At 44.9% G+C, this 21,433-nt stretch overlaps 1 protein-coding gene across 1 annotated transcript in view; it reads right to left on the bottom strand.

The window, feature by feature from the left end:
• LOC306922630 (noelin-2-like) overlaps window positions 1–21,433 on the bottom strand; it is a 54,950-nt gene that overhangs the window by 12,797 nt on the left and 20,720 nt on the right. The window contains exons 3-5 of the mRNA XM_079500366.1: window positions 16,536–16,691; window positions 6,852–7,071; window positions 5,462–5,568 (exon numbers count right to left, since the gene is read on the bottom strand). Of these exons, the coding sequence (XP_079356492.1) occupies window positions 5,462–5,568; window positions 6,852–7,071; window positions 16,536–16,691 (483 nt within the window). The remainder of the gene's footprint in view (window positions 1–5,461; window positions 5,569–6,851; window positions 7,072–16,535; window positions 16,692–21,433) is intronic.

The following is a 21,433-nucleotide window of genomic DNA, read 5'->3' as shown; positions in this document are numbered from 1 at the left end:
GATCCACCTGTTGTTGCGTGTGCTTCACAGGGTGAGATCGTCAGATGACAGAGTTCTCTTGGTGGCCCCCAGGTGGCCCTCGAGAATAGGGTATTCAACGCTCCTCAGTCTGTTGAACGGGGATCGATGGCAGCTTCCAGTGAGGATAGACCTCCTGTCCCAGCTGGACGGGAAGGTGTGGCATCCATCGCCGAGCCTCCTTCAGCTTTGGGTATGGCCACTGAAAGGGATCAGTCACTCTTGAGTGGGCTAGGCCCCTCAATATGTGAGACCTTGCGAAATGCAAGGGCCCCTTCCACAAGGTTGGTGTACTCTAATTGCTGGGCTGCTTTCTCATTATGGTGCAGCGACAGGGGTCTGGACCCAGTCTCTTGCCCTATACAACACGTACTACATTATTTACAGTGTCTACTGGATGCCGGCCGTGCAGCCTCCACCTTGAAGGTGCACACGTCCGCTATATCCTTCAATCATAGCCATATTGATGGCAGGTCAGTTGGTGCGCATTACTGGGTGACACAGTTTCTGCGCGGTGCCAAGAGGTTACGCCCCCCTAGGGTGAGGCGTACTGCAGCTTGGGACCTGCCTCTGGTCCTGCAGGCATTGAGCAGGGCGCCCTTTGAGCCTATGGCTGGGTCGTCCTTGAGCTCGTTATCGATTAAGACTGCCTTTCTGTTGGCAGTTACGACAGCTAAGCGTGTGAGTGAGCTCCACGCACTTTCTATTAGCCCCACATGCCTTCGGTGGAAGGCTAGTGGCACTGGGGTCACACTTTGGCCGAATGTGTCATTCATGCCTAAGGTTCTGCCCCCTGATTATGTTAACCAGGCCATAGAGTTGGCGGCATTCCATCCTCCCCCGTTTACATCCGAGGTGGAGGAAAGGGCCCACTTACTGTGTCCAGTCCGTGCGTTGCAACTGTACATTCAGGCAACACAGGATATTAGACGCTCAGAGCAACTGTTTGTGTGCTACGGCGGAAAGAATAGAGGAGGCGCGCTGTCTAAACAGCGGCTATCCCACTGGGCAGTGGATGCGATTAAGAAGGCTTATGAAGCATCTGGTAAACCTGCCCCCTCCGAGGTCATCTGCCATTCTACCAGGGGCGTTGCCACGTCCTGGGCGGCGATGAGAGGGGTGTCACTGGCGGACGTCTGTGCGGCGGCGTCTTGGACAGCCCCTTGCACGTTCTCGAGGTTCTATCGCCTTGATGTGGCCTCTGGATCCTCACTGACGTCAGCGATCCTGCCACTGGCTGCTACGGCAGTCTAGTAGGTTGGTTCGATTCCTCGTGACACTTCTGGTATGAGTCATCCACTATTGTTTACTGCCTACTGGCAGTCAGTAAGGAATGAAACATAACGCAAGTTACGAATGTAACTATGGTTATGTGAATTCCTGGATGACTGCCAGTAATAACGGTCACTCGGAATCTTTCAGGGCGAGAAGATTCTTAAGAGGCCGGGTGTGGGCTGTCACGTGCTTATATAGCCTACCGGGACGCACGGTCAGCCTACACGTCACATGACTTTGTTTATATTAAGACTCGACCTACGCGGAGCGCGAGAGGTATATTCACTATTGTTTACTGCCTACTGGCAGTCATCCAGGAATTCACATAACCATAGTTACATTCGTAACTTGCGTTTTGTGGTGTTTGTCTCACACAGAGACCGCTATAGAAATAAGCGCTATCCTCTTGATTTTTTCATCGCCTCATGGGGTGAATCCTAATGAAATCAAATCTAAAATCAAAACTCCAATCTCTCGCTCTCACTCTTCCACTTTTTCCTTCCTGGTTTTCTCCTTTATTGGTCCTGCTATGCCCCCAATTTGCCATGCACGTCCTATCCTCTATTTTATTACTCGACCTTCCCATCATAACTGTCCCTGTTTGTTCTGTTGTCTGTGTCTTTTTATATAGCCTACTAACATCCCCTCAGTCCCTGGCCTGATACTCTACCTCACCCTTCCTCTCTCTCTCTCCATTAGCAGGTACATATTGGCAGATCACTTATCAGAGCAGATGCTCTCAAACACAGCCACAGGAATGCTGGCATCATGCACGTGTACTGGGTGAACACACACACACACACACACACACACACACACACACACACACACACACACACACACACACACACACACACACACACACACACACACACACACACACACACACACACACACACACACACACACACACACACACACACACACACACACACACACACACACACACACTTCCAGTCAGAAACAGATGACGATCTAATGAAGAATTCATAAATGGCAAACTAGGAATACAACGCTGACAACGTAGTCATGGATACCAAATTAAGATATGTGTGTGCGCGTATGCGTGTGTGCGTGCGCGTGCGTGCGTGCGTGCGTGTGTGGTATTCCATCTAGACTGAAGGGCTTTACTGTATGCCGATGAGCTCTACAGTGAAGCGTCCAGTAGAGTGCCCGATTAATTAGCAGGACCCCTGAGGAGCCATGCAGAAACATGTGTGTGTGTGTGTGTGTGTGTGTGTGTGTGTGTGTGTGTGTGTGTGTGTGTGTGTGTGTGTGTGTGTGTGTGTGTGTGTGTGTGTGTGTGTGTGTGAGAGAGAGAGAGAGAAGAGAGAGGATGAGAAGAGAACCTTGTGAGCAGTAGAGAGGGGGGGGGGGTGGAGAGAGACAGAAATTGTTTACACAATTATTTTTCAAATTGATCATAATTAAGAGACAGACAGACAGACAGAGAGAGAGACAGAGAGAGAGACTGAAATAGAGAACAAGAAAGAGAGAGACAGAGAGAGAGACAGAGAGAGAGAGACTGAAATAGAGAACAAGAAAGAGAGAGACAGAGAGAGAGACAGAGAGAGAGACAGAGAGAGAGACAGACAGAGAGAGAGAGAGACTGAAATAGAGAACAAGAAAGAGAGAGACAGAGAGAGAGACAGAGAGAGAGAGACTGAAATAGAGAACAAGAAAGAGAGAGACAGAGAGAGATCGTCCTTTAACCAAGCCTTTATTAACATTCTGTAGTGTATAGAGCTTTAGTGTACACTAAAGTGTACAGTAGCTTTAGTGTACAGAATGCACAGAATACAAAACTCTGATGCTGGCATTTAAAGCAACCAAAGGTATGGCTCCCCCATATCTTGCAAGCATGATTGAACCCTACAAACCCTCCCGAGCACTCAGATCAGCCAACGCAGGGTAGGTGGAAGTACCCTCACTAAAAACGCCGGGACAACGCTCCACACGTCCCAAACTCTTCTCCCTTCTGGCCCCAAAACTGTGGAACGCACTTCCCGTTGCAATCAGAACTGCAGCATCACTCCCGATCTTCCGCCGTAGTTTGAAAACCCACCTTTTCAGACTCCACCATGGCCCATAGCACTTACCCTACCCCCTTAGACAGCACTTTTTTAGACTTAGATAGCATTTGAAACAGACTTATAGCATGTCATGTAGACAGCACAATAACAGTACAGCATAGTATAATATATATGTATAGCTTATATGTATAGTGTCATTATATATAGATATGTTCTAGTTACGTTCTTAGCTTACGCATGTTTCTTGATAAATGCTGTTTATATATGTGATGTATTCCCATGCTTTTTGTTCTTGCTTAATGTAAGTCGCTCTGGATTAAGAGCGTCTGCTAAATGCCTAAATTGTAAATTGTAAATTGTGTACACTAAAGTGTACAGTAGCTTTAGTGTCTAAAGCGTGCAGTAGCTTTAGTGTTAGCCAACCCACAATACAATTAAAAATCACACCCGTGTAAAGTGAGGGGCGCTAATATATTAAAGTCTAACTCATGTTGCTATGATTAGGTGATAAGGATGATGTAAAACAAACTATGTCAAAACAAACATTAAATTCTCGTCATTGTTAACAGGTTCAGTCCATCCGACGTGCCCACGCGTCATAAGCAATCCAACCGACGGATTCAAAGGACGTGTGTACACGTCCTAGCGCATCTTCAATGATATCAAACGAGAGAAGAATATTCTGAGATTTTTCCTTTTTTATTTTTGAGTGGGACTCCAAGGCCACCATACGCTTCGCTTTGCACTCATGCACGGTCCGGTCACTTCCTAGTTTACCGCTGCAGAAAGAATGCCTTGTTTCTCCTAATCCAGGGCGCTCTCCGTGGTTTTGATCTGATGGATATACTAAGCTCTTCATTTCTGACTTCTCAACTGCCTCTCGTTCAAAATATGAACGCAATGGATTATTTAGCGATATTATGGAAACGAAAATATCTCCGTTATTTTCCGGAACAGAAGGGGGGAGGGCCATGTCTTCCCGGCCCCCCAAGCTTCTATTTTGAAGGAATCCCGGCGCTGATTGTGTTAATGGGATTTAATGTTTGTGTTAGGGACAAGATGACGTACAGTAATTGTTCCCTTCATTGTCAATGGCGTTTTTAAAACAAACATTGAACTAAAAACAGTAGGAGGGGCTAGCGCCCCTCAAAAACACATTCATGTAATATAACATCCTCCCTCCCTTCAGAGAGAGACAGACAGACAGACAGACAGACAGACAGACAGACAGACAGACAGACAGACAGACAGACAGACAGACAGACAGACAGACAGACAGACAGACAGACAGACAGACAGACAGACAGACAGACAGACACAGGGCTGCCTGCCACCCACAACCCGGTCAGTGGAACGCCAGTCACACTTGTAGCAGGTAAACCAGCATACAGGACATTAACCCCACGTATACACAGCCTCTCTCCCCTACAGTATGTGTAATGGGAGAACAAGCACAGGGTCACCATCGTGATATAAATCACACCTGGCAACTGGAGACTGTCGCCCTGACAACCAGCCTTAATATACAATTACACTCCCTGAGGAGAAGGTGGGTGCAGGGTGGGGGGGGTAGTACCGGTAGTCGGTAGAGGAAGCAGCGATCCACGGAGCAGAGAAAGAGGAGAGGAGAGGAGAGGCCAACCCTAACCCAACAGCACAGTGTATGGGGAGGAATGAATTAAATTGGGGTAAAAAGCTAAAAAAAAACACAAAAAGGCTGGATACCTCTGCTCACACACAAGCACGCACGCACGCACGCACGCACGCACGCACGCACGCACGCACGCACGCACGCACGCACGCACGCACGCACGCACGCACGCACGCACGCACGCACGCACGCACGCACGCACGCACGCACGCACGCACGCACACACACACACACACACACACACACACACACACACACACACACACACACACACACACACACACACACACACAATCAATCAATCAATCAATCAATCAATCAATCAATCAATCACACAAGCACAGTGCTGGCCCATGGTAACCGGTACATTTGTGTTTAGGAGGTTGTGAATACATAATAACTTATTTTGCAATTTCTGAAAAGTAGTTTTGGACAGGTTTCCACCCGAGACACACGCAGTACGTACACACGCACATGCACCTACCCTGCTGTCGGAGCTGGGTATCATAGCGTCAGTCATCCAGGCGCCAAATCGGGATCCCGAGGCCCTCACGGTGATCGGGATGCTCACCCCAGTCAAACGACCACAACCTGTTTATGAGTGACAAACACACAGCGGTTAAAGGACGGTGACTGATGGGAATCGCTATCAGGAAGGAAAAAATGGTTTTGTATACTTTGGGGGTCTTTGGTGTAAAGCAGGGTCTGGGTGGTGTAAAGCAGGGTCTGGGTGGTGTAAAGCAGGGTCTGGGTGGTGTAAGGGTGGTGTAAAGCAGGGTCTGGGTGGTGGTCTGGGTGGTGTAAAGCAGGGTCTGGGTGGTGGTCTGGGTGGTGTAAAGCAGGGTCTGGGTGGTGTAAAGCAGGGTCTGGGTGGTGTAAAGCAGGGTCTGGGTGGTGTAAAGCAGGGTCTGGGTGGTGTAAAGCAGGGTCTGGGTGGTGTAAGGGTGGTGTAAAGCAGGGTCTGGGTGGTGGTCTGGGTGGTGTAAAGCAGGGTCTGGGTGGTGGTCTGGGTGGTGTAAAGCAGGGTCTGGGTGGTGTAAAGCAGGGTCTGGGTGGTGTAAAGCAGGGTCTGGGTGGTGTAAAGCAGGGTCTGGGTGGTGTAAAGCAGGGTCTGGGTGGTGGTCTGGGTGGTGTAAAGCAGGGTCTGGGTGGTGTAAAGCAGGGTCTGGGTGGTGTAAAGCAGGGTCTGGGTGGTGTAAAGCAGGGTCTGGGTGGTGTAAAGCAGGGTCTGGGTGGTGTAAGGGTGGTGTAAAGCAGGGTCTGGGTGGTGTAAGGGTGGTGTAAAGCAGGGTCTGGGTGGTGTAAGGGTGGTGTAAAGCAGGGTCTGGGTGGTGTAAAGCAGGGTCTGGGTGGTGTAAAGCAGGGTCTGGGAGGTGTAAGGGTGGTGTAAAGCAGGGTCTGGGTGGTGTAAAGCAGGGTCTGGGTGGTGTAAAGCAGGGTCTGGGAGGTGTAAGGGTGGTGTAAAGCAGGGTCTGGGTGGTGTAAAGCAGGGTCTGGGTGGTGTAAAGCAGGGTCTGGGAGGTGTAAGGGTGGTGTAAAGCAGGGTCTGGGTGGTGTAAAGCAGGGTCTGGGTGGTGTAAAGCAGGGTCTGGGTGGTGTATGCAGGTTCATGCAGGCGTGCAGTCTGGTGCAGAACCTACATACCCAGTTTGTTCATGCAGGCGTGCAGCCTGGTGCAGAACCTACATACCCAGTTTGTTCATGCAGGCCTACAGCCTGGTGCAGAACCTACATACCCAGTTTGTTCATGCAGGCCTACAGCCTGGTGCAGAACCTACATACCCAGTTTGTTCATGCAGGCGTACAGTCTGGTGCAGAACCTACATACCCAGTGTGTTCGTGCAGGCGTGCAGCCTGGTGCAGAACCTACATACCCAGTTTGTTCATGCAGGCGTGCAGCCTGGTCTCCAGCAGCAGAACCCTCTGCTGAAGCTCCTCGTAGTCGTAGGCGCCGATCTCCTCCTGAATGGCCGACAGGATGGCGGACAGGTTGTGCAGGTCCAATCGCAGGCCGACCAAGGTCAGCAGGTCCGCCCTGTACTGTTCCACCACAGACAGCAGGGGGTGCAGCTGGGTCATCTGACCCGTTAATTCCTACAGAGGGGGGAGATAAGGGGAGAGAGTTTTTTATACGTGTGTGTAACCTCGCGGCACCATGGCTTTCCACCATGGAGGAAAGCCTGGTATTCATTGTAAAGTGTGATCCGGTTCAAAAATAAATCACAACCGTGTGAAGTGAGGGGCGCTCTTATCATCGTAAATCATCCAATAAACGTTATACGCCACCAATAATTATGGTGCCTTATTGGCCAAGGGTTTGCTCCGACAACTGATTTGCTCAGGCTCATACAGTATGACGTAAATTCTCCATTCATTGTCAATGGCATTTAATGTTTGTGTTCAGACAGAATCTACAATATAGTTGTTTATAGGAGGGGCTAGCGCCCCTCAAAGATCCTGTGTGAAGTGAGGGGCGCTCTTATCATCATACGTCATCATACATTCTCAACCAATAGCACATCTCCCACACAATCACGCCATCCAATCACAATTTGCCTCACTGTCCTCACTTTCGTCTTTCAATGTTTGTGTTTACACAATGTTTGTGTTTACACACTTTTGTCTTCAATGTTTGTGTTTACACAAACACTCAAACTCGGCATAGGAGGGGCTATAGCGCCCTTCAAAAAAAGGAAAGAAAATTGGGTTCCGCTGGTGTGTTCCGGTTAGTTTGAAACCAAAGGATTATACCAAACTAAACACATTTTGAACTTGGGGACTCATTTTGGAGGTGCACGGCGCCTGATGATGTAAAGTTATTTCCACTACAGAACAGATAAGAAAAACTAAATGGCTATACGCTTCTGAGAGACTTGTACATTTAAGCTTGTCTTGTCTTGAAGAGAGATCGAGTGAGAATATGAACAGAGCAAATGTAATTACATTTGAATAAATTGATGCTATTTGTCGCAAAGGTTTTATACCAAGTGAATGCAAAACACTGAACTACTGCAGTCAACTTTCAAAGGTTCATACCAAGCTAACCTTTATATGGATGTATAACTAGTAACTACTGTATTTACACTTTTGTTTTGGCAATGTAAACATATGTTTTCTCATGCAAATAAAGCTCCTTTGAATTGAATTGAAATGAAGAGAGAGCGAGAGAGAGTGGGAGGAGGGGTATGAAGTGATGAATTCACAGATACAGTGAGGAAATTAAATACTTTGTGCACGCACGCACGCACGCACGCACGCACACGCACACGCACACACACACACACACACACACACACACACACACACACACACACACACACACACACACCGGAGGAGAAAAGAGTGGAGAAATAAAAACAAATGCAAAGAAAACATTTGGCACCCAACCCCACCCAGGCAGAAACCCATAGGTAAGCATGGATGGGCGTAGTATCGTTGTGTTACTCAACGAAGGATACTCAGTCGTAGGTGTCTATGTGCATGGACAAATTAATATCATGTTTATCTTCTTTACTTGTCAGAATGGCCAGCGTACATGTTCATTCAATGCCCTAAACAAACATTACTGTTTTTCACGATTGTTAACACACGTTTTTCACAACCTAACAGCATTCTCAAAACTGCACACACAAATCTGAAAACAAAACACAAAATGCTAAACCCTGACTCTCCTTTTCAATGATGACTCTTTGCTATCAAATCTCTTAACTGTTCCCAAAATGGAACTCGTGTTTCATTTGGTACACAGCCATATTTTCAAATGACACACACATACCATTCATTGAGTACACCAGCATTGGCTACACACTACCAAGCATTTACAGCACATTGAAGTGAAACATTGAAAACACAATCATAGAAATGGAACACACATGAATGACAATGACTCTGGAGAATGAGCCATTTCTCCTTTTGTAAAATAACTCCGTGTAGGCCTACTTTTTCATAGTCAAACATAAAACAGCACACAAATATGCAGCTGAAAAAATGTTTTATTTTTTTTCTGTTTTTTTTTACTGTAAACCAGCCTGCTCAAAGCCGGCTCCTCAATAAGATTCAGGAAAGGAGAATAAGGTGGAAGGAATAGAACAGAAATATTTTCTAATGATGCCAGCAACTGTGTTGTGGCTGAGATTGGGTTGGACCCTCTGGCCAGCCTCGCTCATGGTCAAACCATGATTGAGCACATGGTCAACCACAGTTGCCCGAATCTCATTAGATATGACCTTTCTCCTTCTTCTTTCTCCTCTTCCTCTCCCTCCTCCTCCTCCACCTTGTTCTCCTCCTCCACCATGTCCTCCTCCTCCACCATGTCTTCCTCCTCCTAGTCCTTCTCCTTGTCTTCCTCTCCCCCCTCCTCCTCCTCCTCCTTCTCTCTGTCCATCTACTCCTCTACCTCCTCCTCCTCTCACTCTTACCCCTCTCCTTCTCTGGTTGTCGATCTCTTCAAGGTTCTCCATTGTTCACCAAACAAAACAGAGGCTCTCAAGCCCCTTTTATGCTGCAGTCCTGATAGAAAATTGCTCACCAGACCTGAATGTTTAGAGATTTGACTATTTGTGTGTTGTAGGTTGATGCTTTGAGATTTGATGTGAGAAGTGTGTGCAAGTGAACATTGTGTGTAGTGTTTGGACAACAAAGTGATGTGTAATTGACATCAGAGTGTAAAGAATGAAAGTCAGAGTATAATGCAGATAAGGGAGTGTGATTGATTTTTGTGTGTTAACAATCGTGAAAAACTGTAAAGTCACTTTTAAAAGAGTGGAGGAGCGGCCAAGCAGAAGGCCCGGTCACCCTCACGATACAGAGCTTGGTCATGCATGGTGAAATGTTTTATGTCAAAAAAATGTACTGTATGTGTGCATGTGTAAACATGATGTATCTTCATTGTTAGTAGAAGGAAGGTAGAACACAACAGAAGGCAGTGGCTGAGAGACACCAGGCCTTTGGGTCAGATTTAGACCCCATTTAGACTGAGACGTTTTAAAATATATCAAGGAGTCGGTGTCAAAAAGTTGACCGTATACACTTAATCGAATCAATTAATCTATGTGTCTACACTAAAACAACCAAAACGGCAACCAGCCCTGAATGCGCCTGTAGTATATATGGCCAGTCTGTAGGTGGTGCTGTAGCACTAGCTGGCACAAAGCCTCAAAAAGAGAGAAGAAGACATGATGCCAGTGTTGCCATGTCTGTTTATTATAAGCGACTTTGGGCTTCTTTTTTGGCTTGTTAAGTGTATAGTTGATTATTTGGTCTTGTTTCCTATGATATGATTTTATTTTATTTTATTTGATTTAGCACATTATACAAACTAAATAATGAAACTATATATAACAAAAATACAGAAAAGGGAAAGTGCCTGGTTGAGGCAAGTAGCCCAATAGGCTACCTGTAGAGGCTACAAGATAGACTACAATAAAACATTTAGGTTTAGGACATGATTGTATAGATTTTCCTAAATACATGATTGGACTATATATTAAGTATTCTAATTAAAAAATACAACACTTAATCTACAGTAAGAGAAAAAACATATTTATTGTCATCTGGACAATCAGAATGTTTGTTGTTCTGTTTCAAAAATATTCCACATTTGTCACTTTGTTTTCCATGATATATATTTTTAAATATCAGATCTACAAGCTCACAACGTGTCACATCACGCCGCAAACTTGTAGATCTGCTATTCTCAAATAACCTGGTCGCTTTTGGGGTTGTTTTCATAGACCTGTTTGCTTATTTCTCTCACACAATCTGGCAACACTGCAGACGCTCCGATGTAAACAAAAACAGACAGGAGAATGCTATTCTCCATGTCCACTTGTTGCCGACGGTGGTGGTGTGTAGGAGCAGTACATTAGCTGTAAAAGCCCTAACTATTAACTATTTTCTGCAGGACAAATGTATAACGCTGGGTGCTGCCATCTTTGTTTATTATTGTTCGGGGGTGGCGCATGCGTCTTAAAACACATGTGGGCTCTTGCGTCATCGGTCCAGGAAATATGCGGATTCGGACGTCCACACAGTGGCGCAAAAGTTGCGGTTTCATATTTATCCACTCTGGGACCCGGTTTAAAAAATGAACGGATTCATTCACCGTTTTGGTCGGCAGTGTGTAGATGAAAGGGCAAAACGATACAAAAGTGATGCGGTTTGACTGCGGATCGTCTCAGTGTAAACACCCTCTTAAACACAGTTGCCTTTTGAGCCTTTGTGAGCACAACGATGTCTGATCACTAGTTTATAGGCAGCACTCTTGTCTCGTTCAACTTCTTACAAAGGGAAGGCAGTGGATTGACACAGCAAATTGAGGACATCAAGATAAATGATAAAAGAAAAAGATTTAGCCTTTCCATGAAAATATCAGCCTTTCAACGACGAGAGTGAGCACTGCAGATAAAAGACAGGTGCTGAGAGAGAGAGAGAGAGAGAGAGAGAGAGAGAGAGAGAGAGAGAGAGCGAGAGAGAGAGAGAGAGAGAGAACCCCCTGGAGTGCAGAACATGAAAGGGGGAAGGGGGAAATGACAGGAGATTGAAGGCGGACGACTAGACTGGAGGAGCACAGAATGAAAGGTGGGCTTTAAAAGAAATAATCAAAGAGCAAACAACAAAAGCTGTGAATGAAGAGTGACAAGCAATATCCTGTGTTCAATTCGTCATCTCCTCTCAATCAAATTTTAAATTGTTACCCCAAAGCCAGAAATAGCAGATCTATACCAGCACACAACTCACAATAAGACAATAAAATGCAACTAAGTATAAATCAGGCATAACCCAAATCCTTACACCTCTAAAATGTCTATTCCTAATCCTAACACCAACCTGAATCTTTTCCTAATTGTAAGCCTAAAAACTCCCAAAATCAATTTTGCGGTCCATAGGCTTCCATGTTAAAAGAGGTATTTTCACAAGCCACAAACTACCGTTAGTTGTAAAGGTAAGGTTTATTCTACTTATTTGAGTTGTTATACCATTGTGTTTTCTTCATATTATTATCGGTCTTTGACATTTTAACATTAGGAAAAAGTGTAAATGCCTAATGTTAAATGACACCACTATCTACCGGAAGTGGGCGTGGAAAGGGGGCTGTGAGATAGGCCTATAGTAGAACACTGCATAGCGAATGGCTCCTACGGCTATCTTCTCTCCTCACCTTCCCCTGCCTCTAATCTGAACCTTCTCTTTCATGTCTTTACCTATACTCTCTCTCTCTCTCTCTCTCTCTCTCTGTCTCTCTCTGTCTCTCTCTCTCTCTCTGTCTCATCTCGCTCCTTCTCACTCTGCCTCTTTCCATCTCCATATCTCCCTCTATTCTCTCCCCTTCTCCCTCTCCCTGTCCCTCTCCCTCTCTCTCTCTCTCTCTCTCTCTCTCTCTCTCTCTCTCTCTCTCTCTCTCTCCCCCTCTCTCTCTCTCTCTCTCTCTGCCCTTCATCTCTCCTGTCCCTCCATTTTTAGCTCATCCCTCTCTCTTTCCGGAGCAGGAAAGAAAGAACGACAGACAGAGTGTATTTTAAATGATTGCTTCTTCTCAACATATAGACCAACAGGCGGTTCAAATGGACACTTACAGAGCTGTATATCATTGCTGTCTGCAACCTCATATCTCCAAATTCTAAATGAATGCCCTACTACTTGATCACACTACAGTGTCACACAAAAGCATCGAAAGTAGTAGATCCACAAGCTTGAAATGTTGCACGAAGCAACACACTTCCAGCAGGGGACTGCCCATAAGTCCGACCTACGTGGCCGGTTAAGACTGAGGTTAGGGTTAGCGACCTACGTGGCCAGTTAAGATGGGTGTGGCCGGTTAAGACTGAGGTTAGGGTTAGCGACCTACGTGGCCAGTTAAGATGGGTGTGGCCGGTTAAGACTGAGGTTAGGGTTAGCGACCAGTTACAGTTTTTCACGATTGTTAACACACAAAAATCGAAAACTTGGCACAATTTGCACAACCTTCACTTCATGTACCTAATCACTCAACACAATTTGCACTACATCACACTCCCTTATCTGCATTAGACTCTGACTTTCCTTCTTTACACTCTGATGTCAATTACACATTACCTTGTTGTCCAAACACTACACACAATGTTCAGTTGTTGCACACACTTCTCACATCAAATGTCAAAGCATCAACCTACGTACAACACACAAATAGTCAAATCTCTAAACATTCAGGTCTGGTGAGCAATTTTCTATCAGGACTGCAGCATAAAAGGGGCTTGAGAGCCTCTGTTTTGTTTGGTGAACAATGGAGAACCTTGAAGAGATCGACAACCAGAGAAGGAGAGGGGTAAGAGTGAGAGGAGGAGGAGGTAGAGGAGTAGATGGACAGAGAGAAGGAGGAGGAGGAGGAGGAGGGGGGAGAGGAAGACAAGGAGAAGGACTAGGAGGAGGAGGACATGGTGGAGGAGGAGGAGGAGGAGGAGGGAGAGGAAGAGGAGAAAGAAGAAGGAGAACGGTCATATCTAATGAGATTCGGGCAACTGTGGTTGACCATGTGCTCAATCATGGTTTGACCATGAGCGAGGCTGGCCAGAGGGTCCAACCCAATCTCAGCCACTACACAGAGATTTGTTCTATTCTATTCCTTCCACCTTATTCTCCTTTCCTGAATCCTATTGAGGAGCCGGCTTTGAGCAGTAAAAAAACAGCAAAAAAAGAAATAAAACATTTTTTCGGCTGCATATTTGTGTGCTGTTTTATGTTTGACTATGAAAAAGTAGGCCTACGCGGAGTCATTTCACAAAAGGAGAAATGGCTCATTCTCCAGAGTCATTGTCATTCATGTGTGTTCCATTTCTATGATTGTAAATGCTTGGTAGTGTGTAGCCAATGCTTAGTTGTGTGTACTCAATGAATGGTATGTGTGTGTCATTTGAAAATATGGCTGTGTGTACCAAATGAAAACACGAGTTCCATTTTGGGAACAGTTAACCCTTTCAGCGCTATCATTTATTGAAAAATTAGGATCTAATTCACTCAGTCACAACGTGTGTTAACAATCGTGAAAGACTCTAAGACTGGGGCGTGGCCACGGTTAAGACTGAGGTTAGGGTTAGCGACCTACGGGGCCAGTTAAGACTGACCCTAAGTTAAGGTTTAGGATAGTGTTAGTAATCGTGTGGCAAAGCTCTGGGGGTTGATGACATTCGTCCTGAAATGTTGAAGGCTCTGGCTGTTGAGGGGCTATCTTGGTTCATACGTCTTTTCAACATTGCGTGGAAGTCTGGGACGGTGCCGAGGGAGTGGCAGACCGAGGTGGTGGTCTCACTTTTTAAGAAGGGGGATCAGAGGGTGTGTATACTCTTGCAGGGATCCTGGAGAAGGCCTGAGAGTATGCATATCTGGTCTACATGTGTTTTGTGGATTTGGAGAAGGCATATGACCGGGTCCCCCAGGAAGTTCTGTGGGAGGTGCTGTGGGAGGATGGGGTGAGGGGGACCTTGTTGAGGGTCATCCAGATTTTTATGGACTTTTTATATACAAATACACAAAAAAGAAATTGGCATCCATTGTTATAGGTAGCCCATATGATGACGTGATATGGTCATCACATCACATCACATCACATATGATGTGGTCTGAAAGTGTGAAAAACGTATTTTTCATTTCACTAGGTCTGTAAGCTAATCATCTGGGGACCGAGTAACCCCCAGTTTGGGAACCCTTGCTCTACCATTACAGATTGGACAAAATAACATTGTATTCACTAAAACAAATACTTCCAGCACCACCACTGTTGGCTGGTGTGAGTGAATGTTGTTCCCATGTAGCCTAGCTCCCACCATCTCCTTTACAGACCAGGATCATGTTTAGTTATTGATAAGCTACAGATCAACAGCACATTAAATATTCATGATGCAAACATTTTATGTGTCTCTGAGGAGAGGAAGAGGATTAATCCTAATGAGGACCCTAGAGCAGTGGTTTTCAAATGATTCCCAGATGATTAGCTTATTGTGCAAAATTGTTTTCTCACTCTATATTAAACTACCAAACCAACATACAGTTTAAGCGTATACAGGGTGTCTATCTGGCCAAATTGGCTAAATTATATAAATATTACCTAAGAACAAACTACCGGTAAATTAACATAGCCGATCTAGCTGGTGTTGTGAGCTTGTAGAGCGTCTATTTTCAACAAAATGTAATGCCTCAACAATTCCAAATGCTTGTCAGGATGATGGGGAGACCCCCTGGAACCCCATCAAGGACTCCTGGCGGTCCCTGGACCCCACTTTGAGAACCACTGTTTTAACAAAGCTTTTGTATTTTGCCTCTGTGTACTCTCATAACACACACGTCACGCATACATTTTTTCCTGGTTATGCTCAGCTTCAGATGAAAAAGACCCCATGGATGGAGTGTCCATGAAATTGTCTGTGTCTAAGATAGATATGTTTGTGTCACACTGAAGGATTTGATTTTGTTTACAAAATATAATAACTTCAGTGATATCAAAGAGAATCATTATGGAGAACAGTGTCCCTACAGTCACACTGCAGGACATTTTGTATGTTCATGTTGAAAAGGGAAATATTTTCAGATGAGGGTCCACAGCCAAATACACATTCATTTGGCTGTCCTTGACATGAACGGGTTTGAGAACCACTGTTCTATGGGACACCTGGTGATAACCTTTTTGATTCCATGGGGGAAATTCAGGGCAACTAAACACCAAAAGCAAGCAGATCGCCATTCATTGTCCATGGCATTTAATGTGTGTTGGGACAAACACTCAAAGCTGTCCATTCATTGTCCATGGCATTTAATGTGTGTGTTGGGACAAACACTCAAAGCTGTCCATTCATTGTCCTGTCCATGGCATTTAATGTGTGTGTTGGGACAAACACTCAAAGCTGTCCATTCATTGTCCATGGCATTTAATGTGTGTGTTGGGACAAACACTCAAAGCTGTCCATTCATTGTCCATGGCATTTAATGTGTGTGTTGGGACAAACACTCAAAGCTGTCCATTCATTGTCCATGGCATTTAATGTGTGTGTTGGGACAAACACTCAAAGCTGTCCATTCATTGTCCATGGCATTTCATGTGTGTTGGGACAAACACTCAAAGCTGTCCATTCATTGTCCATGGCATTTAATGTGTGTGTTGGGACAAACACTCAAAGCTGTCCATTCATTGTCCATGGCATTTAATGTGTGTGTTGGGACAAACACTCAAAGCTGTCCATTCATTGTCCATGGCCTTTAATGTGTGTGTTGGGACAAACACTCAAAGCTGTCCATTCATTGTCCATGGCATTTCATGTGTGTTGGGACAAACACTCAAAGCTGTCCATTCATTGTCCATGGCATTTAATGTGTGTTGGGACAAACACTCAAAGCTGTCCATTCATTATCAATACAGGAAAAGGAGAAGTGCACACACAGCCTTAGCTCCAACAGTGTCGTGAGTGGCCGTGAGTGGCCTTCATCAGACCAGTCACCTGATGCCGAGATGGCCAAAGACAAATACAAGTGGAGAGACTTTGTTGCTGTGTTGTGCGTGCGTGCGTGCGTGCATGTACAGTACAGTACAGTACCTGCAGGCCTTTGGGTGTCAGAGCGCGGGGGTTGGACACGTAGGTCTGTATGCGTCCGTCCACCCCTCTGAGCAGAGGTTCCGTGTCCCTGACATACTGCAGATCTCTGGATGTACGCAGGTCCACCACCTCCTTTGACTGACTGACATTCTGGACCTGATGCACACGCACGCACACACGCACGCACGCACGCACACACACACACACACACACACACACACACACACACACACAACAATGAAATTAAATTGGAGAAAAGGGTAAAATAAGTGGTTGCCTAACAAAAAGTATGTATGCAATGTATGTATGCATGTATGTATGTAGCACGCACACACGCCCTGGTTTTCTTTCTTCTTTTTTATTTTTTTTTATCCCACGTTTTTTGCAACCCATTTTTTCACCCAGTGTCAATTATCGAATGTAATCCTGGGCGCTACACTACCTCTGCCAACCTGGGTGGGGGGGCAGCGGACTGACCTCATGCTTCCTACGCCCTGGTTTTCATGCCAAAACCCTCTATATACTTAAATTTGTACCTCAGAAGTCAATACTCAAGTCAATCCTCTCCTATTTTCCCTCTCTTTGGCTAAAAATAGCTGATCTAAAAGCTCACAATGCATCATGTTGCGATAGTTGTAGAGCACCTAATGTTCACCGAATTTTAATCTATTGTAAATATACTTTCACTGCTCCTAGTATTGATGATTTCTTGTGCAGTATTGTATTGATGAATTGAATACATAGGTCCACAATAGTAACAATCATGGTTTTTTGTGTTATCCTTTTAGCATTATTATAAAACTGTACTTTTTGCAAACTGTTAATAAAGTATTCAATCAATCAATCAATCAATCAATCAATCAATCAATCAATCGTGACATGCCCAGAATAAGGATGCTAGCTGATCAAAGATTTATGTCATTGATTTTACAGAGAGGGAGAGTGAGCAAGAGAGAAATAGTCTCTCTCTCTCTCTTCCACAGAAACAGAAAACACAGAAGCAGATAGATAGTTTTATTATCCAGTATCCACACACATTGTCTATTGACTCTCTCAGTCTTTCAACAACACCGCCGCATCTACTCCATCTCTCCATCTCAGTCCGTGTTCATTCCTATGAAAAATTAATAATCTCCTGCTGACATCAACAACAATTACAATGCACACGGCAGGGGAGCCAGAATGGGTGCTCAGCCTTTTTGGCAGCAGGCTTGATGATAACACCTGTTGTTTGTGTACACAGTTGTTTGCCGCGTGAAGCCAATTCAAAATGCACTCACTTGACCCCATATTATGTGAAACAAAATGCGTAGCGCTAGTGCTGCCGGTAGTGTTGTGCCAATTTGTACAGTACTTATCATCCCTGTCAACAGTGTGTTTCTCCTATGGCAGTGGTTCTAAACATTTTCATGTCAAGGACCCCCAAATTGATGTGTATATGGCTGCACTCCGCAGGTCCCCATCCAAAAATAGCAAAAAATATACTGTACAAGCTTGCAGCATGCACGAGCATCAATCTGTACAATGTTTAATATTACTGTATTGAGGGAAAGACATTCTGTCCGGGAGACAAATTGACAGACCTATCAACGCATTCTCACTCCCAATCAGTCTGGAAGTGGGGGTGGGGGGGGGGGACAATGAAGGACCGGGAAGTCTGGCGTAGCATTGTGGAATCCATGATCTCGACCGCGGTCGAAAAATTATGATGATTAACAAGTAGTTTAAAAAGAAAAACTATAGGCCGATGTTGGCCTTAAAATGCAATGTCTGTATCAAACCGATTTTAAAAAGCCTTTTTGTGGTGATGACGGCTGCAGATTCTTATCAGTATTGTCTGGGGAAGCTTTACAAGGGGTTGGAACATTTGGAACATTTTAAATACAAGAAATCCTACATTTGTTGTTTATGTTTATGTTGGGATATAGGCCAACATTTCAGTATGGTGCATCCCTCCTTTTGGAATAAAGAGGCATTGCTTTTTCAAATTCAGTGTTCATGTGCCTTTTTCAGAAAGGACAAACTTAGTAGTGAACTTTATACAGATATATCCGTTATCGACCTTAACAGTGTTGTTGACATCGATATCGGACAGAAATGTGGCATCGGTGCATCCCTACTATAAACAGTTAACATCTTTGATACCAGGCCTGCAGAACAAGGTCATTGAATCTTCATCCTGCATGCAGTATGATACTGCTACAAATAATATCACATTCTAGGCGTGTGCAGCGCAACACTTTGAAAGGCATTGATATTAATTTGATGTCAAGACCGGGTGTGAATAAATCCATTACAACTGCGACCCACACCGGCACGACTGATAAACACTTTGAGTAATTATGTGGCAACAAAACAGACTATCTGGACCTCGTCTCCCACCGTAGCACATACTGATAAAAAGGCAGGAAGAACAGAGATATCAGGACACAGCATACAGACATACCAGAAACGCACGCACGCACGCACGCACGCACGCACGCACGCACGCACGCACGCACGCACGCACGCACGCACGCCCGCACGCACGCACACACGCACGTACGCACGCACGCACACACGCACACATAAACACACGCACAGAGAAAGACAGAGAAAGACAAAGAGAGAGAGAGCTGGATCAAGGTGTCACTTCCTGAGACAAACAGAGCTAATTAGGATTCATACACAGAACACTCAACAGGCAAATATATAGCAAAGACAAATGGCTCCATCTTTTCAACTTAAGAAGAAGGGAAACATATAAGAAACTTCTATAACCTGAAACTTTCCAGAACCTGTGAAGTTCTGTGATGTTTTTTCTTTGTTTGTTAAGGTATTCAGGTTTAACAAGAACCACCCCTGAGGAGCTAGGGAGGAACAACATAAAAAAATAATGAAAGTGAAAATCTAACAAGCTCACAACGTGGGTTTCCTGGGTTTTTCCCAGCACTCAGAAACAACAGTACCACCAAAGATGCTTGATTTGGAGCCACTATGGTGAAATGCATGGCCCACAAATCCTACAAAGGGTCTCCTTTGGGCGTCGTCTGACGGCAGATCTCGCTAACTTCCGATGTTTACTGGTGCTGGAACCTGCGACAGAGACAGATGTTTACTGGTGCTGGAACCTGCGACAGAGACAGATGTTTACTGGTGCTGGAACCTGCGACAGAGACAGATGTTTACTGGTGCTGGAACCTGCGACAGAGACAGATGTTTACTGGTGCTGGAACCTGCAACAGAGAAAGATAAAGGTCGATAATAAAGTAGATTTTCTCCTGATTTGGCTCTCTGAAAAAAGCCATTTTAGTATGAACATCTTGGGAAGATTGTGTGGCTTGTGACGATCGGGCTGGAGAGTGGAGACAGTGCTGGACGAAACAGAGAGAGAGAGAGAGAGAGTCAAATATGTGTTTAGGACAAACAGAACTCCTCCAACCTGTGAGCAAATGTCAGCTGAGCGCTAAGCAGTCTGTCGGTCAGTACGTGTGCATCAAAAGCATAGCCGGCGCCGGGCAACGCGGGCAGCCGCCCACCCAGTTCAGCCCTTAATTGGCCCGCTGCTGAAAGATGGACTGAAACATAATAATAATAACCCAACGTCTCTGCTTAACGATAGATGGACGGGCACTCGGGCAGCAAGTCACCTTCCCCAACAACAACACCTCCAGCAGTTCGTTTTTATGCACCACATATATCTGGAGCAAACTTATTTTCTGCTCTGTAAACGGATTGATTGATTGATTTAAATGTTTTATTCAGTTTGTAGAATAGAAGTTATAAAGAAAGTACAGGTCAATACAAAAACGGCTACTGCGAAGATTTATCCAGGAAAATAACTTTCCTTAGGCTTGTTTACAAGACTTGTTTACATCAGGGACCTCCATTTTTAAGTCATCAGAACATTTAAAGACGTACAAATACTCAAATATACAATTCTATGAAAAACAGGAAATGATATAGTTAAAGAAAGTAAAAATCACACCCGTGTGAACTGAATGGTGCAACTATACATTTATTGTTATAGTTACTGTACTGTACTGTACTGTACTGTACTGTACTGTACTGTACTGTACTGTACTGTACTGTACTGTACTGTACTGTACTGTACAATGTACACGTACTGTAGTACTGAACTTATACTGTACACTGTACTCATACTGTAATTGTACTGTACTCATTGTACATTGTACTCGTACTGTGTACTGTACACACTTTGTCACCTGTCTTTAGTGTGTACAGCACTGTACTCTGTACTGGCGAGTGGCGATACACTAAAGAACTCAGTTTCCCATCATACATCTGTGCACAGTGTGAAGCTCAACAGCGCCACTTTGTCACCTGTTGGTACCCTGAACAGACATAGGGACACACATTGCTGTTCCTTGGTGTGGCTGCACCACTCAAAAAAGGGAAAAACCTGTACAGTATGGGGGGAAAGGGCCACTCTAGGGTGTTCCACATTTTAGTGGCGTAGGAGCGAAATTAATTTAATCCCTTGTTTGACCTGAATCCACGTTGCACGTGGTTTGTTGAACCGGAGGAAAATTCTACGGAAAATCGCAGAAAAACACATGCTGGACCTTTACGATATGACCCTAATGTCATTTTATAATTGTGTTTATTAGCTTTGCTTGATGTTCTGTGTAAAGCACATTGAATTGCCTTGTTGTTGAAATGTGCTGTTACAAATAAAACTGCCTTGCCTACACAACATGTAGAAAGCACATCTATTCACTTGAGGAGCAACCCTGTGTGGGAGTAGTGAAATGCCCTTTACCTTTACACAACTGACTTCTACACAATTCCACAGACAGTGTAGATGTTCCGTTTAAGGACAAAGTTCAACCAAACAGATCTAGATATCTTGTGGAAAAGTAGGTCTCAAACTTTACCGTGTCAAGGACACAAAGATT

This window comes from Electrona antarctica (assembly GCF_951216825.1).
Source record: "Electrona antarctica genome assembly, chromosome: 4".
Lineage (NCBI taxonomy): Eukaryota > Metazoa > Chordata > Actinopteri > Myctophiformes > Myctophidae > Electrona > Electrona antarctica.
This window is presented reverse-complemented; position numbering and strand designations above follow the sequence as displayed.